Source organism: Canis lupus, chromosome 4 (assembly GCF_011100685.1).
Source record: "Canis lupus familiaris isolate Mischka breed German Shepherd chromosome 4, alternate assembly UU_Cfam_GSD_1.0, whole genome shotgun sequence".
NCBI classification, from domain to species: domain Eukaryota; kingdom Metazoa; phylum Chordata; class Mammalia; order Carnivora; family Canidae; genus Canis; species Canis lupus.
This window is the reverse complement of record NC_049225.1, coordinates 21,091,366-21,109,925: the sequence shown is the minus strand read 5'-3', so window position 1 is coordinate 21,109,925 and position 18,560 is coordinate 21,091,366. Positions and strand designations below refer to the sequence as shown.

The 18,560-nt window shown below is 43.4% G+C and overlaps 1 protein-coding gene across 1 annotated transcript in view; it reads right to left on the bottom strand.

The window, feature by feature from the left end:
* HKDC1 (hexokinase domain containing 1) overlaps positions 1-18,560 on the bottom strand; it is a 41,657-nt gene that overhangs the window by 4,837 nt on the left and 18,260 nt on the right. Inside the window, exons 7-16 of the mRNA XM_038533722.1 lie at positions 16,784-16,967; positions 13,903-14,058; positions 12,633-12,866; positions 11,511-11,815; positions 10,903-11,048; positions 10,688-10,807; positions 6,524-6,619; positions 6,268-6,367; positions 4,700-4,883; positions 2,189-2,344 (exon numbers count right to left, since the gene is read on the bottom strand). Coding sequence (XP_038389650.1) covers positions 2,189-2,344; positions 4,700-4,883; positions 6,268-6,367; positions 6,524-6,619; positions 10,688-10,807; positions 10,903-11,048; positions 11,511-11,815; positions 12,633-12,866; positions 13,903-14,058; positions 16,784-16,967 — 1,681 coding nt within the window. The remainder of the gene's footprint in view (positions 1-2,188; positions 2,345-4,699; positions 4,884-6,267; positions 6,368-6,523; positions 6,620-10,687; positions 10,808-10,902; positions 11,049-11,510; positions 11,816-12,632; positions 12,867-13,902; positions 14,059-16,783; positions 16,968-18,560) is intronic.

Sequence of the window (18,560 nt, the reverse complement as noted above, 5' to 3'; positions counted from 1 at the left end):
ATGATTATTAAATTACACTTTTGAATCCAATGGGTTGAAGCCAGACAAAAAAAGAAAAAAAAGGATGCTGGATATTTGCTTATCAACTCTTCAAAAACACAAAATTGCTGCTGCTGCTGCTACTGAATCTACCACCATCTCCTTAGACAGCAAGATCTACTCTGCAAAAGTCCATCTGATTTCTCTCATTAAGTACACTGCTTTCAGTTTTAAAGAGTTTTCCTTTTGTCTCAAAGTCTCCTTTTGTCTCCTGGCATCAAGCCATAGAGACCAGTAAAATTAAATGAATGAATGCAAATTGACAGAAATTCCAAATACAAAGTCTCTGATAGGAACCAGTGCTGGTAGGAAAAGCAGTGAAACTGACACATTTGTGGTGATGGAAACTGGAACTATCTTTTTAAAAGCGTGTCCATAGGGAAATGCTTCTTTTAACCAAATGCTTCTACTTCTAAGGAAATAATTTGTGAGATGCAAAGGAAAACACAAAAAAATAATTATGGTGTTACTGAGAATTGCAGAAATTCATAAATTATAAGCTAGACATCTTATACTAAAGGGAAAGTTTAGCAAATTACAGTATAGCAATATAATGTAACATTACACAGCCATTTAAAATGATAATTCCACCAAAGAGTCGAGATGGGTAAGTTTATCTTTCTAGAAGTATTCCAGCTAAAAAATGCAGGAGTGTTAGCATTAACCTGGCATTGTTTTACAATCACAGATGGAGGCAATGAGCATCAATGACTGCTAACATCATAAAAGACAAACAGACAGTTCAATGCCACCTGTGAAATATTCTTGTCCAAACTTCAACACTGAATCTAACCAGGCATCTGGGTCTTCCTATGAGTTTGCAAGAAATACAAGGGAGAGGAAAATGCTAAATGCTATAACCAGCAAAATCTAGAACACAGGAAACTTCTAGGATAAAATGACAGTTTCTTCATCAAATGTATCCCAAAGGGAAACAAGAGGAAAAGTCTATACATTAAAAGAGATTTTTAAAAGACATATCACCAAATGCGTGGAATAGACCTTGTTTGGATATTGTTACAAACAAATGAACTGTAAAAACCATATTTTTAGGCAATCTGGAAAATAGAAACACTGGCAGGATATTTTGAGATTAAGGTTTATCATTAACTATTTTAGGTGTGGTGATGAAAATATGTTCATTTTTTATTGTTTTTAAGGATTTTTTTGGTTTTTTTTCAAATTTTTATTTAAATTCTAGTTAACATATAGTGTAATAATATTGGTTTCAGGAGTAGAAGGTTATTTTTTTTAAAGAAATAATACTTTAGCAATACAACTTAAAATATTTATAGATACACTGACACAAAATGTGAGATTTGTTTCAAATTAATCCAATTTGGGGGTGGGGAAAGCAGGAGTATATTGACGGACCAAGTTTGGCCACAAGTTGACCATTGTTGAAGGTGGTGATGCAAACGTTAGATTCATTTTACCATTCCCTCTACTATATATGCTTAAGAAAAAAAAAAAAACCTCAGAATTGTAACTGAAAATTATGTACAAACACTAAATAAACAATATACAGAATGATATGTGTGGTATGATTGCAATTATGAAAATATGTTTACACACATTTAAAAACTTGAAAGAGGGATCCCTGGGTGGCGCAGTGGTTTAGCGCCTGCCTTTGGCCCAGGGCACGATCCTGGAGACCCAGGATCAAATCCCACATCGGGCTCCCGGTGCATGGAGCCTGCTTCTCTCTCTGCCTCTCTCTCTCTCGCTGTCTGCCTATCATAAATAAAAAAAAAAAAAAAAAAAAAAACTTGAAAGGGAATATACAAAAATCGAAACAAATATATTTAATCCTGAGCTTATGGGTTATTTTTTAAGAGAGTTTTCTTTCATATTACGGACACATCATCTTTTTAGGAACAAAGAAGGATCATTTTTTAGCCTCAGCTAACTGCTGTGTAACACTTTAGGCACCTGAGGGCCCAGGAACACAGCTGGCCCTTTGGCTGTGTGCTGTGGTCCTGATGCAGCTAGAGAAACAGAGCAGCTCTAGGAGGAAACCCCTTACCCAGTCAGGTCCTTTACTGGTTTTATTTCTAAATCTCAAGTCTGCTGCTGGACTCCCACTTTACAGCAGCACATCCCAATCAGGGCCTCCCACACTGAGCTGGTGTACTTGATCACACATCACCTTTCAATCTGAGACAGGAATTTGGTTTCAAAGATGCCCCTGGTCCGGAGACGCTCTGAAATCTGCCCACGGAAGAGAAGACCCTGCTTGGTCAGGTCAATCAGGATCTGCCGCACAATTTCCCCCAGATACATCCCGCTGGTCATCTTCTCATATCTGTTTGGAGAACAGGGATAAGATCGGTAACAGCAGGAAAATCAACACTGGTGAGTGGCTTACCAAAGGACCATGAGTCTGGGTATGGAAGGTATGCCACTGGCATCCAACAACAGCCTGGTTTGGAGTGGTTCAGAGTGGGCAGTAGACCTAGAGAAATGCAATGCAGAGGTCTACATGAAGTGAGAAAGCCAGTCTTTGGAGCCCTGTTGACCAGGAAGAAGCCAGGTCCCAGAATGCCCCATACTAGCTGCAGGAACAAACATTGTAAGCCATCATCTATAAAACAGGGAGCAAAATCCTGACCCCACAAAAATATTGGGAGGCCAGCATCTGGTACACAGCAGGCACTAAGTGAAATCAAGTCCCTTTCTAGGTCCCAAAGCCAATTCTCCTTGTCTTTGTGTTATAAATCTCGTTGACTAGATTCTCCTTGGCTTTGTATTTGAAGAAATCTGTTCCATTTGAGATTCTGCTCCATGAAATAATATACTTACACTGCACACACCAGGGGTTCTTTAAAAATGTTGGAAGGAAGCCAAGCCACCCTTTCTACCTGGCTATGAGCTCCATGAGGAAAGGAACAAGAGGAAAAGGGACTTTGTAACCAACAGGTTACACAGGCACTCTGCACAGGCCTGTGTGACAGTGTTAGTAACTGTGACAAGTTGGACTGCCACTGCCTTCAGGGTCAAGTGGAAGCTGTGCCTGAGACTTGTGTACTGGACTTGTATTTGCTTCACTGCTCAGGACCTCCTCAGTCTAAGGAACCAACACTCAGGCAATGGTGACAGCAAAGCAGATTCAAATGGGCTCCCCCCGGGATCCCTGTGTGGTGCTGCGGTTTGGCGCCTGCCTTTGGCCCAGGGCGCGATCCTGGAGACCCGGGATTGAATCCCACGTCGGGCTCCTGGGGCATGGAGCCTGCTTCTCCCTCTGCCTATGTCTCTACCTCTCTCTCTCTCTCTCTCTCTATGTGTGACTATCATAAATAAATAAAAATTAAAAAAAAATGGGCTGCCCCCATTAAACTCTCACTCTAAAAATGTGAGCTTCCAGTGGATTCAGATACAAAAGTAAGTCAGAAGACACTTGCCCCTGGAGAAGAGCCATGATTACTTGAATGTCCCAACTTGGGATTCAGAGATGAGGTCCCTTCTTTTTGGAGCAACCCCTGGTTCAGCTGGGCTTCCCACAACTCACCTTCCTGCCATCCACAAAGACTAGTGCCAGGGCAACCCAGATCCTGGAGACTCAGGATCGAGTCCCACATCAGGTTCCCTGCATGGAACCTGCTTCTCCCTCTGCCTGTGTGTCTCTGCGCCTCTCTCTCTCTCTCTCTCTCTGTCTCTCTCTCTCTCTGTCTCTCATGAATAAATAAATAAAATCTTAAAAAAAAAAAAAAAAGACTAGTGCCAAAGGAAGACCAAGGACCATTAAGGCTGGTCCTGGCCTTGCCCGAGTATCTTCCTGAACAGGGTACTCAGGTTCAGTTATCAAGCATCTGTGGCCCACATATCTCATTACATTTCCTATCTGTTTAACTTCTGCACTGGGATGTCATCATCATGATAAATCTATGTTTTCATCTTATTTTATGTATTGAGACATTGAGTTTCATTGTGACAAAGTCCATATACCTGAGACTAAAACATTTATAATCTAGTCCTTTATAGAAAAAGTTTGACAACACCTGCTGTCACAGATGGGCCTGGTTTCATTATCAATTCCTAGCATGCTATCCCTTTCTCTTTTACTCAAGAAGCTAGATGAGAACACAAGTGAAAATGTACTCAATTTTTTAAAAGAAGAATCATTCATTGTTTTCAGTATTTTTAATATGGCTAGTCATTGGAATCTACCTCCCAAGTGATTGTGACCCATGGTGGGATATGACATCATGATTGAGAACCAGTACTCCCATCCATCACCTGCTGCCAGTTCCCCACCCCCTGGTAGCTAGCTTTGGAAAGGCTGAGGATCTTGACTTCTAAACTGGATCTAGCAGAAGCCCATCATGAGAGGACTCACTAAGTCAGTGTGCCCCTGTTCTGTGACACTTGGCCCACAGTGAATGGACTTTGGGACAGTCTCTGAATCACTTCCAAAGCCACCAGTAGATCTTATGGTACCTTATGGTAATCAGAAAAAAGCACCCCTTCTTTCTCCTTGCTGGAAACTTGTCCTATATTTTGCTTTTGTTCCAATAAGACACTTCACTGACCTCTGATGAAGAGTTGTAATAAAAATACAAAGCTATAGCATCTTTGAGGCAAATATAGTATCCCCTGCCCCCGGTCTGATAAAGTCATACACTGCACCATCTACATTAATATACACATCCACCCTCCTCACCTCTGTTTGCCGGGGTTCAAGGACCCCTCATCCACCTTCTCATCATATTGGGTCCGGATGTCATCTATGCAGCCATTATCTCCAAATCCTCCCCACTCGGTGTTAATGCACATCTTCCCTTCGTCCCCTTCCACCAGTTCGATGTTCCTCATCTCTTCCATATAGCACATGTTGCTGCCTGTTCCTAATAGGAATCATAAAAGGACTTTAGTCTTCAAAAGATATCACCAGGTCCTAAAGAGGCAGAGTAGTGCTGGAGAGGAACTTAGGCTTGGAGTCAGATACGACTGGCTGTGAATTCCAGCTTTAACTAGGTGACTATAGAGACAAGTATCTCATCTTTAGAAGTCCAATTTCTTCATCTGTAAAAAGGCAATAATACCTGCCTTAGAGATTTGTTAAAAAGAAAACAATGATATGATGTTCACAAGATCCCTCCACCTAGCAAATGGTGCCTGAGAAAACACCATTCTCCTCCTCCTCACCACCATCCCATTACATCACCATCACATCATCATCCTCATCATTTACTGTTAGGCCATAGGTACACAAAGTGAGCTCCCAAGTAGTCACAGCAGCCCGAGCTAAAAGGGATCATGAGGAATTATCCAGCCTTGAGAGAAGTAAACATTGGCATCCATAGGCCACCTACTTTGTTCTTTGCCCTGACCTTGTCTCAGAACTATCCTTGGTACAGCAGTGCAGACACCTATTATATTCAGTCAAGCAAGTCTCACCCCTTTGCCTTCCTAATTCTCGCCTGACCTCTCCCACAGATGAGGAAACTCAAATCTAGACAAAGTAACCTGTCCATAGTCATAAAATGGGTAAGACTTACAGTGAGATGAAACTTCTTAGCTGGCATTGGAGGCATCTCACTATATCCCCATCTCCTTGTTCTACCCACTGCTCACCTTCAGGAAGCCTAGACAGACAGCTAGAACAATTTTTCCAGGTTCTGTCATTACTAACTTGTGCCGGTCACTTGGAATGCCTATTGTCTCCATCTTTACCTGTTCAAATCCCATCCATCCCCTCATCAATGAGAGAGTCAACTCCCTGAAATCCACTCTTGCCCTTAATCACTGCCAGACTTCTCCCAAAGCCCCCTCAAATGGCCAAATCATGTGTCAGGCCACTCCCTTCTCTTCTAGGTTCTTTCCAACTCTTCCCCATCATGTGCACCCATGGCCAGAAGAGGTCTGCTAACAGAGGAGGTATACACTGGAGCTGCATGAAAATCAGACCCAAGCCAACAGTGGTCTCTTTCTACCCTGGATAATCTGCCCCTAATTTGGAAATCTCCTCTTTCTATGTCATTCTCCTTCCTCAACAAAAGGACAACATTGGCTTAGGACCCTTAAGGAGAAAGATATTAAGTAAACATTTAGAAATTAGGAGACCTGAAATCCTAATCTTAACTTCATCTCTGTCTTGGATAAAGCTGGCTTTAGAGCCTCTGTGTAATGGAAAAATGCCCCACCCAACCCCAGTCCTGCACTATGTTAAAAGGAAACCACCAAAAGATCAGATGAGAGCAGGCTAATAGGACATGCCTGACCTCTTACCTGCAATCAGGCCTATCTCACAATTAGGATCTTCATGGCCACAGGTCATCATGGTCCCCACTGTATCATTCACAACTGCAACTATGTCTAAGTCAAACTCCTGCAAAGGAAGCAGCCATGCCAAATAGGCTCAGGAGGGGCATATCAACCCAAGGTGCATGGAGGCCAGAGTCATGGGGCTGGGCACAGGATGTCAGAGCAAAGGGGCCTGGGAGAAGGGGCTAGGTCAGGCATGAGCCTCAACACCATAACATACATTTCTCCTCTTGATGGCTTCCCTGAGCATGTCCACCACGTCTTCCCCTTCACAATCAGTGGCCTTGAAGCCTTTGGTCCACTCAATGAGTGTTCCCTGCAAGAAAGAAGGAGAAACTCATTTGAGCAATAATTTGCCAGGACCACTACCCAACCTCATCATCAAATAGATGCAAAGTCTGTGTCGGTAGCTAGTCAAATGCATGTGCTTTCGACTGCTCCATCTCTGCAGCCTTAACACTGGGCCCAGAGGTATCACAGAGCATGATGCCCAGACGAGGTCTGTTGCTGAGTGGAATAACTATAGCAATTCATATTCATCAAGGGTCAGCTTGTGTTCCCTGGCCATGACTGCACAGAACAAAGGCCTGGATCACAGTCAATCTATGTCTAATTCAGCCAAGGACAGATTAAGATGTGATTAAAGATAAGAGCTACAAAATGTTCATCAAAGCATGGTTCCACAGTGAAAAACTAGAGGCATCCTGTCGTTCCAATATCATAGATCTATTATCTTGTGTATCGATATAGGTAATTTTAAACAGTCATAAAAAATCATGCTGTAAGAGAACATTGAATATTAGAGAAAGATGTTCACCATACACTGTAAAGTGAACATATATTAAACAAATGTAGATGGCGAATTACACTATTATTCTTTTAAAAACACGCATGCATGTACATGCACATATACACACTCATATCTAGAAAAAGGTCTGGAACAATGCCCACACCAAGAAGTTGGCAGTGGTCCTCTCTAGGTACAAGATTAAGGGTGCCTTCTGGTCTTTTCTTTTTGTGTGCCCATATTTTCTAGTTTTCCTAAAGTTAGCATGTATAATTTTTATAATATCAAGAAAAAGTATTTTTCATTTTTAAAAGAAAGACCAAGATGACACTATTGGTCAGATGGAGGAGTTAATCCAGTCTCAGACTCCACAGTCTAGAGCTGGGGTGGGGGGAGGGCAGGTCAAGCTGGTGCATGTAGGCCAGGAGAGCTCCTGGGATAGGTAGGAAGGGGGGCTAGCGGCTCCGGCAGCAGTGCCCCCACCCCTGTGGGCTAGATGGCCATCTCACCCTGAGGCCCTCAGCCCTGGTCTGCCTCTTTCTCTCCAAAGTCCTTGGGAAGTTCAGGTCCCTTGTTCTTTCCCTGGTGGATAGATGTAGAACACTAGAGATTCACCCCTAGTTGAAAAGTCTTTCTTCTTAGTTGCAATTACACAAAAATCATATTTTTTAAAAGTCTTTTTTCTCCCTAGCCCTCAGTGGCTTTGCTCCCAGCTGTCCACTTGTCTCCCCATCCCTCTCAACTGTGTATCCATGAACCTGTCAGAACTTCTGGGAGAGGCCTAGAGACCCAGTGTCCTGGGTCAGGAAGAGCAGCTGTGCCTTGGTGCTCATTGATCACTGGGGACAGTGGACAGCTGTATGTGGCTGCCTTCCCGAATGGTGTATTAATTTTTAATGGCAGCACTCATATAATGTGTAGCCCTTATAAAAAATTAAACTGTTACTGATAAGGGCCAAGTGCCTTTTAACTTCCCATTCCCCCAACTTGAGAGGTAACCTCTACTATCAGGCTAATATGATTCCCTCCAGACCTTTGTCTCTCCATTTACATATATTTTTAAATAAATAAATTTACACAGTGTGTAGATGACTGTGATTTGGTTTCCCCACTTAATAACATTTTCTAGACCTTTCCAGGTCAGTTAATATGGATCTGCCACAATCTTCCCCTGAGCAGAATAGTCCTCAAATATAATTGCATAGAAATAAAAAATACCTATGAAATATAAGTACTATTTTTATCCTCATTTTTCAAATGAGGAGACCAAGGTCCAGAGCTGTTAAATAATTTGTCCACGATCACCAAGTGAGTAAGTGGAGAAGCCAAGATTCAGTGTGCTTCGAACCCATGCTCTTAACTGTGCTCACTCTGTGGCCTCCCAGTCAACTAGGCAATCTGTGAAGCACTTGGAATAGTGTCCAGCACCGAGCAAGCATGTGCCTGGTAAACGCAAATCAAGTAATTAATTCCACATGATTTCTATGCCAGAGTTTCTTTAGTCATCCTCCGCTGCCATGTGAATGATTTTTAATGTTTCATTATTAAAAAGGGCTGCCATAGTGAACATTTTTTTTCACTCCGGCTTGGCACATGTTTGAGAAATGGAATCTTGAGAAATGGATCTTCTGGCTCTTAGCATTCTGACACATTTAATTTTAAGAGAGCTAGCCGTATTACCAGACTTGTGATCCCCTCTCTCCCCATTCTCTGAATAATTAGGGTGGGGAAGGACTGCTGCCATGTATGTATCCATGGTGTTCTCAGAGCCCTGAAGAAATCTGTTCCAGTTCTGTACCAACCCATCAGATGAGACTCACGTGGCTCAATTTTCTCATAGGAAAAATGAAATGGGATAGAAAAGAGTGTGTTACATATAATAAGAATATTATTTATTGATTTTTTTGTTTTAATTATATATGTAGGTGTACTGTGTATTTTAGCCAAAATGGTTCAATGACACAGGTTCTGGGTCCTGGTCTCCCCAAGGGCAAAGTGAAAGAGCCTGTGCTCTCAGGCCTGTGTCCTACACTAGAACCCTCCAATACTATTTATAGATGTGGCATCGTGGACAACTAACTTAACTTCTTTGTGCCTCTGTTTTTCTTAACTACAATGTGGCGATTAAAAATAGTGTACACACTTACAATGAGCTATTATTCAGTCTTTAAAAGGAAGGAAATTCTGACACGTGTTACAATATGGACGAATCTTAAGGACATTATGCTAAGTGGAATAAGCCAGTCACAAATGGACAAATACTGTATGATTTCAGTTAGATAGGGAAACCCAAAATAGTAAAATTCATAGAGCTGGAAAGTAGATGTTGGGGGGATATCAGGGGTAGGGAGACAGGCAAATGCAAGTTACTATTCATGGGTATAGAGTTTCAGTTTGGGAAGATAAAATGCTTGGAAGATGGATAGTGGTTATGGTTTCATGATGATGAGAGTGTACTTAGTGTCATAGAACTGTACACTTAAAAATGGTTAAAGTAATAGCCAATTTTATGTTCTTTCTATTTTACCATAATTTTAAAAATGGTTAAAAATAAAACAAAACAAAAATAGTATGTACATCATGGGGACATCAAGTGGATTAGAAGAAATCTTAACAAATCTTTGGTGCCGTTCTTATTATCGTTAGCTCTCTGGTTGACTTATTGTGTTGACCATAGTTTTCCCTATAAATTAAAAAGTGGTGTTCTGGGGGCCCTTGGGTGGCTCAGTTGGTGAAGCATCCGCCTTCGGCTCAGGTCATGATCACAGGGTCCTGGGATCGAGCCCTGCATCGGGCTCCCTGCTCAGCCGGAAACCCCCTCTCCCTCTGCCTGCCACTCCCCCTGCTCATGCTCTCTCTTACTCTCGCTCTCTCACTCTCACTCTCTCTCTAAAAATAAATAAAATATATTTTTAAAAAGTGGTGTTTTGCTTTTAATGATGTTCTGTTCCTGCCCTGTAAACCTGATTGTCAGAGAGAGTGTGTGTGCTCCATTCTCCACAAGCTGGTGAATGGTCTTTTTATCCAAGAATTCCAAGGAAGACTTTGTGATATGTGTTTCTAAATTATTATGAAGGGTTTATTCAAATTATTATCCATGATGGTCTTCAATGTCAACTAAGTAAGTGTTCATTTGTTCATGTGATATATTTGTTGTCTGATTCCTTCTGACTCACCGGTAAGCTTTCTCTCAAGAGTAACAGCCTGCCACCTATTGTGTTTCCCTGTTTACACTGGCCCCATGGGAAGACACAGGCATTACTGCTGCCTAAGAGTTTTAACTGGCTTTTCTGGTGTTACCTCTTTATATGTCTCCATAACATGATTGAATCTCTCGTTTAACAGGACTCTTGTGCATGTGTCCCTTTATTATATACTGCTCGAAATCTTTTGTGAATCCAAAAAATAGCAATGAAAATGGAACATAATAAATAGATAATATTAAATGGTTCAAATTCTTGATTACATTTTCCCAACTGCCCTGAACCTGAGACCCGTAAATAAGGAAATAAACAGTGACCCAGAGGTACCATGAGATTCCTCTGCTGGAGGAAGGAAGTGCATCAGGCTTTCTGGAAGCCTGCTGGGCTGTCTTACCTTGTCAATGCTCGTCTGCCTGCAGGGAAATGAGAATGTGAAGCCCAAAGGCAGTTGGACTCCCTTGAGGCCCATGTAGTCCAGGAAGTCAGCGATGCACTGCACTATGTGGTCAAATAGCTGCGGGGAAACAGTGGTAGTTATACCTGGCCAGCAGTGATACAGGGCGGCAGGCTGGCTCCCCCAGGCACAGAACTCCCCAGCCCAGCATGTACCTCCTCACCGGTGCCCTGCATGATCTCCAAGGGGATGGCAAAGATCTTGTTGTACATTCGCACCGACCTCCGTCCACTTCTGATCTTTACCAGGAGGACCCGGAAGTTGGTTCCCCCCAGATCCAGGGCAAGGAACTTTCCTTTCTCTGTGGTGAAGAAAGTGGGAGCTGCATTCCACCAGCATGCACAGAACAGGGACTCATATGGAAGCATTGATAGGAAAGAGGAGCACAGAGGGTTGGGAGAAGAATCAAGGCTCAGAAATGTCAGGGGCAGAAAGCAAGAGCCAAGCCCCAGGAGAAGAGAGGCAGGGAAGTAGACAGGAGACAAGCAGACAAGTCCAAGTATCCAGATGGCAGCTCCAGGGTACAAACCCGGGTCTTCTGTCTGCCAATAGTGTGAGGTACATGCCATGTTCTCAACCACACAGACACACACGGGTGACATCACTTAGGTATTCTTCTATTGACTGGGATCAACCAAGATGAATAGAATTCATCTTCTACCCCACGCCCCCTCCCTCCATTATAGACATGAATCCAGGGCTTTTAAAACTAAAACCCTAACTGATTGGAGGTGTCTTGGTGGGAGCTCTGTGTACGGCCCACCTGTGCCATCTGGCATCCCGCAGACATAGGTGGGCAGCATCTTGACTGTGGCCATCAGGTGGGTGTCCCTTTTTAGTCCATACTCGAACTCCCTCCGCATCTTGCCCTGCACATCCATAAGCTGCTCTCGAGTCAGTTGGAACAAAGCCAGCACCTTGTCAATCTGCTTTCTTTGGGCCTGCACCCGGGAGGCCACCGCTGTCACCATGGCAGCTCCCTTGGTGCTGCCGCTCTCTGACAAGAGGAAGCGGACGTCGCAGTTCGGAACCAGCCTCCTTACCACCTTGTGCAGGCGTTTGGGATATCTGAAGGCAGGGGCAATGGCAAAATAGGTAACAGTCATAAAGGCCCAGGCCTGGCTAACGGAAACAGACACAGGGGTAACAGTGGGATGGGGGTTCTGGGGAACCTTGCTGGGCTGGGTTCACCCCTCTGGTTGCTGGATGGTGGGAGGGCAGGGGGGTGACTGAGGGTAGGGACTAGGGCAGTGAGGGTAGCAGAAAGGACTCTTGGAGGCTCAAAGAGGTAGCTATTTGATCACTAATATTTCACTCAGTAGGGCATGTCCATTCATAATGTATTGGCTGAGCATCGTCTGCATCCAAAGGGGAAGGGTCCTTTCTCCAGCTCTTTCCAGTGTGTACCTCCCTGGCTTCAAATACCACCTCTATTAGCCAGAGGGGCTCTCGCACTCCGTCCTTCTGGGAAATCTTCATTTCCTTGTATTTTCCTACCAGTATCCTTCATGAGAACTTGGCAACCTCTGCCATTCGGATTTTTCCCCAAGTAACTAAGTGTATTTTACTTTCCCATCTTACCACATAGTAGGTAATAATAGACAGATAGATGGATGGGTAGATGGACAGGTGGCTAAATATGTGGATGGATACCCTTCTAGTCAGGCAACTGGGTTTAGCAGAATATTTCTTTAAGAATGATCCCCCCAAAGCAACCTAGCCAGCTATATTAATACAATCTCTCTTTCCCCTATAAGCTCAGAACTAAGAGGAGATGGTTGGTCCCAGCAACACAGAGAAAGCAGCATAGCTTGGAGAGATCACTGGGTCTCTGTTCCAGAAAGCCTCATTAGTGGGGGGGTGTGGGCTGACAGGTAGCACTCACTGAGGGTGTATCTTGTAGAGTGTGCCGTCCATGCCCACTGTGGTCCGGAGCCGCTCCAGCTTCTTGTTCTCCCGGAGGCGTGTCAGGATGGCTGCCAGGGCTGCTGCACAGAGATTGGCTGAACGGAAAGATACGATGGTGCAGACGTGCTGGACCGCAATGCAGTCAGCCTCCGAAGGCTCCAGGCCCAGGTCTGTCAGGATCTCTCTTGTATTGGCAAGGCCTTCTTTATACCTGGCCAGGGGACAGGAATGAAAGGACCACATTTCTCCATCCTATGGAAGTCCCCTCAGAGAACCATTTTCTCACCTCTCAGGATTGTGAAAATAAATAAACTGGCACATAGTAATATAATAATGATAACCATATCAACAATGATCATAGCAGCCACCATTTATCAAGCACTCACTATGTGCCAGGCACTTGTCTAAAGCTTTGAGAGGCATAGAGAGGGCTACTTGTCCACAGTCACATAGCTAGTAATTTCAAGGGTCAGGATTTGAACTTAGGCAGTTAGATCACAAAACCCATCCTTTTAACCACCCTGTTCTCTTCTGCCTTTCAAAGAAACTCAGTCCCTGCCATGCTCTGCACAAACAGACTCTAGGAGTCTGATGCCACTCTGTAAAGCTCAGAATCTAAACTGATTACAAAGCTCAGGGCAACACCTGGGTTTCTAAGCCAGAGGAATAGGACCCCAAGCAGACTGGAGCCAGCTGCCTTTACCAGCCATCTCCCCACTGCAGAGACCTCTGTGTGGGGTCTCAATCACTAAAGCCAAGGCCAATTCCCAACAATGCCAGATAGAGAAGGCTCTTGCTATAGTAGGAATTCTTAACTTAGATTCCATGCATGGGTTTAATGGGTCTGAGGATGCCCTAATATTGTAAGCAAAATGGAGTACAACTGTGCATTTTTGTAGTAAAAGGTCCAGAACTTGATTGAATTTGATCCTCAAAGAAGTTTGTGACTCTAAAAAAAAGTTTTAAGTTACCATTTTGGGGGAGGAGGAATGCAGCAAAATAGAAGAAAGGAATAGACCACCAACCGCAGATTCCCTGGCTGATGAAACCGACAAGAAGCCACATCTGAGTTACAGTAGGCATTGCTAACTCACCTAAAGCTAGGCCCAGGTCTGAAGCTGTCTTGGTGAATATCTGGATGGACCTGGCCCCTTTTGCCGTGCTACTACCATGAGCATACCACGCCTTGGCTACCCACCCTAACCCTCTGCAGAGTCAAGGGGAAAGGCACCCAGCCAGCAGCTTACTTTTCCATGGCAGCCACATGCCGTGTTTCAATCTTGCCCTTAGTGTGGAGAGCAGAGGATTTCTTGCCACCAAACAGGAGACCTGCCTTGGCCATCTTCAGCAATATAATCCTGACAAGTTCGCCCAGGTACAGGCCACTGATCATCTTCTCAAACCTATGATTTGGTGAATAGATCAGTAGTAGCTATGGTCATGGTTATGTAGCACCCTTTCTCAATACCCATGAACCACAGCCCATAGTCAGGACTATAAGTAATGGAAGGACCACTCCATGGGTCAGAGGGTCTCAGTCCCCATACCAGCTTTTGGATAGGATACCTTTGGGAGCTCACTTATCCTCTCTGGGCTGTACTCCCCTCACCTATAAAAGGAGAGAACTACACTAGAGGGAGACCTAAGATTCTTTCCTGCTCATAAAGTGATTTAATCCAAGAATCTTTATCGCAAATCACCCCTGGCCGTGGGAGGGGTACCATTCTCATATTAGGCATAAGGAATCTCGACTTCAGTGACTTCAGGTGATCCCAAGATTACCAACCACGGCATGACAAATCCAAATTTCAGATGCTTCAACTCCCACACAATGTTTTTCTGTCCAAGAGAGAAGGATGCTGTGTCTGGGCGATGGGCTTGGATAGTCCCAGAGAGGTTCGATAATAGTGTAAATGAAATATCCCACCAGGCTACCTACACCTTGACTTGTAATCTGCATCTGACAAGCACCTACTAATTGTTTCCCAGGTAAATAAGTAAATATGATTTTTATTCTCCAAACATAATAAGGCACAAAATCAAGGATAGCCTGTTTTCTAATTAGCTTTATCTGTTCCATTATAAAATGTCGTAGAACGCTGCAGAAACAGAAGACAGCCAAAAGAAATCCAGGTTGGATTTGGAGGAATGGAATTCATTTTTTAAGTGAAATGGAGAGAATGAGGGTGAAAAAGTCCAAAAAAATGGTCTTTCTTGGGCCATGACTGCTCTGTGTCACCAGTGAAAAGGGTGTGTGCCTGGCGAGCAGGTATATCCAAAGCAGAAATTTGCTTTCCGGGTATGCAGTGCTAATGTTTGAATGGTTTCTAGGAGGTATTTTAAATATTTACTCACCAGAGTTTCTTGGAAAAATGGCCAGGACTAGAAAAATGCATGATGAGCCTGAAACATCTTAGTGTGCCAGAAAATAAGGAAGTACTAAAGAGTGATTGGAACACATCGAAAGGACACAGGGACCAGCTCAAAGGGGCTTCTATTGGCCAAATGTGAAAATATTTGAGCATCAAAATAAATAACGATAGGAAGAAATGATACCCATTAAATAACAGAAAGAATTCATGAGTTCATATTAGGATAAAGAGATAAATGGAGGAGATAGAAAAGCTGAGATTTATAGAATTACAAAACTAATAAACATGATAGATTTAGAATTTCATCAATGGATGCTAAAAATAGAGTGAAAGTTTAATGAGAAAGGGGATATTTACCTAGTCTCAAAGTATCTCTTTACCAGATACGTATTCATTATAGAAAGAGTAATAACGACCTTCTGGGAGAGAAGCCTGTTGTACAGCCCCTTAGCCAAGAGATCTGAGATAGCATCACAAGGAATGGAACAAACATTGAGTGCTTCCATATATGATGCACCGAAAAGGACACACATCCCTTCTGTGGTGCACACCAGAATCTAATCATGAGGAAACATCAGACAATTGATGGGACATTCTGTGAAATAAATGGCTTGTATCTTCAAGCTCATGAAAAACAAACAGATATTTCAGAGGATATCCAGGTTAAAAGAGGCTAAAGAGAAAGGCCACAAAATATAATGTTTGATCCTGAACTGGAACCTAGACCAGGACCATTCTTTTTTCTCTTTTTATAAAGGACATTAATGGGGCAGCTAATGAATCTTGAATAAGGTCTGTAAATTAAATATTGGAACTGATTAAGTGTTAATTTCCTAATTTTGATAATTATCCCTTGGTTTTGTAATAGAATATACTCTCTTGATTGCAGATAATACACTTTGAAGTATTTGGGAGTGAAAGGATATTATAATTGCAATTGCAGTCTCAAATGATTCAGAAAAGTTACTTCATTCAGATATTTTGTGTATATGTGCATATATATACACACACACACACACACACACACACAAAAACAGAGAGAGAGTATTAGTAATCTGATTTAGGGAATCTGGGTGAAGGGGGAATTTATGCCATTTTTGTAACTTTTCTGTAAGCCTGAAATTATTTAATTTTTTTAAATGCCTTTTCATTCAACAAACACTTAATGAGCTGCAAAAATGTGTAAGATACTATGCACAGAAAGGAAAGAAAAAATCTAAACTTGTGCTCTGGGAGCTCAGCACGTAGGCAGAGCTGAGGCACTCTCAACAGTTACTCTATTGTGGAATGAGTGTGAATGTGGAATGAGAGCCAAGAAAGACTCCCTAAAACCTAAGCTGGGAAGGCATGGCCCCAGGTGTTGTGATTAGACCTCCAAGAAAGCAGGGTGTCAGGGGAGCACTGGAAACACAAATGAGGGACTTGCCTGAGTCCTGCTCCCTTGGGCTGCACTGGTTTAGTTCTATGGTCACTCGTCCGAATGCACCAAGAGGGCAGGACCAGAGCCACCTGGTTCACAGCTGTATGTCCCCTACCTCTGGACATGTTCCAGAAATATGGACTGAACTGGAATAGTTAGGGTTATGACTTAGAGGAGATCACTCCATGTTCTTGCCTTCACTTTTGCTGGGGTCCTCAGAAATTCCTTGTGATGGGTAACTAATCACAACTAGAAAGTCTCCCAGGTTCAAAGTGTACCTGAGTGACTGGGTATTTACTGATGTCGATGCCCAGGTTACAGCACAAGGGGACTCACAGTTGCTTCCCAGGGTTGAGAGAGCCGAGGTCTAACTCCCGGTCGAACTCGGTACGGATATCTTCCAGAGTCCCATCATCTCCGAAGGCCCCCCACTCCGTGTTGATGCACATTCTCCCCTCGTCACCTTCCACCAGGTCAATGTTGCTCATGTCCTCCATGTAACACGCATTCGTGCCAGTACCTGAACAGGGGATCAGAGCAAATAGGCACAGACGGAAAGGCTCCCAGCTGGGCAAAGACAGAGAGAACTCTTAACTGCCTGAGAGTCTTCTGAATGTACCACAAAGTGCTTTTGATCCACTTCCCGGGCCTGGTTCTCACTGAGGGAAGCAGCTTTGGCAAGCCTGGGAGTTCATGAGGAATAAAGCTGACATGTCAGTCTACACTTCTCAGATGTTAATGGTTTGCTGTCATGAATGAGGTCGATTGTGAAGAAGTCCCTCATGAATATGCATGAAAGCTGACAAAGCACATTTACAAAGAGGATGAGTTAACCTAATCTTGTAAATTTAAAAAAAAAAAAATTACCAACCCACAATATTTTTTTAATCCTTTCCCTAAGCAACTTAGCCTCTTCTCTACTTGATACTAAAAATATTCTTTATTCATGGCCTGCCACAAATTGTTCCTAGCATAAGCTACATCCTTATCTTTGACAATGATTAGCTGTCACATAAGAAACATTCCATTATTCAAACAAATAATCACCCCAAGGAAATGCCTCAAACACTAGAATATTAGGGGAGTGGCTATAAAAGGGCACAGTATGTTTGGGATCTACCAGGATGATGGAAATGTTCTACCATTGGATTGTGGTTATGGTTAGGAAACTCTACATTTACTAAAAATCATTGGATTGTACACCTTAAATAACAGGGTTTTTATGGCTCAAAGCTGCTTAAAAATTATTTTTGTAAAGTATCTTCCCCTGTCTAACACTCTGGTCTGAAGACTTTAAAGTCAACACGAGAAATAAAAAATAAGAGAAGCAGAATATAATGCAATACCTGGAAAAAGCTTTTCTGAGAAAAGTATGGACACAATTTAGGTGTGGCAGCCAATCTGTAGTTTACCAGACACAGCTGCTGAGACACAGTGGACAGTGAGTGGCTAGAAACCATGACTGGCAAGCACCTATCCCATTCTGAGCCGTGGAGCTCCAGAAATGGGGAGGCAGATCAAACCCCTCAGGTGTAAAGATCCTGCCCTTTGGGAGAGTCCAGCTGAGGAGAAGCATTGGAAATTACAAAAAAAGGCAATTCGGAAAGCTCTCCCCAATAGGGGGAAGGAAATGGGAAGGTGGTAGGATCTATTCAAGAACAACCAACAAATCCAACCCACTAGGCTTTATCGTCCCCCACACTGCCTTCTCAGGACACCTCTGGCCAACCCCCCTCCCAGCTCAGGTGTTAAGAACCATCTACCAGACACTGCCCCTGTGCAGCAACATCCCTGATCTAGGCTCCCACCATGTCCTTCCTGCACAGGGCAATGGCCTCTTGGCTGGTCACCTTGCTTCTATTCTTGGCCCCAGTAATCAATTCTCTTTGTCTGACACAGCCGCCAAAATGAGCTGCTTAAAAATGCACACCCCATTTATCCATCCCCCACCCAAATTCCTCAAAGGCCTTCCTGCCTGCCTCCCCTCGGGATAAAAGCCAAAGACCTTACAATGACTGTGTCCTGTGTCCTACACAATCTGCCCAGTCCTGTCCATCCTCTCTGACCTGAATAGTCCAATCCTCTAACCTGAATAGCTCACTTTGGCTCAGCC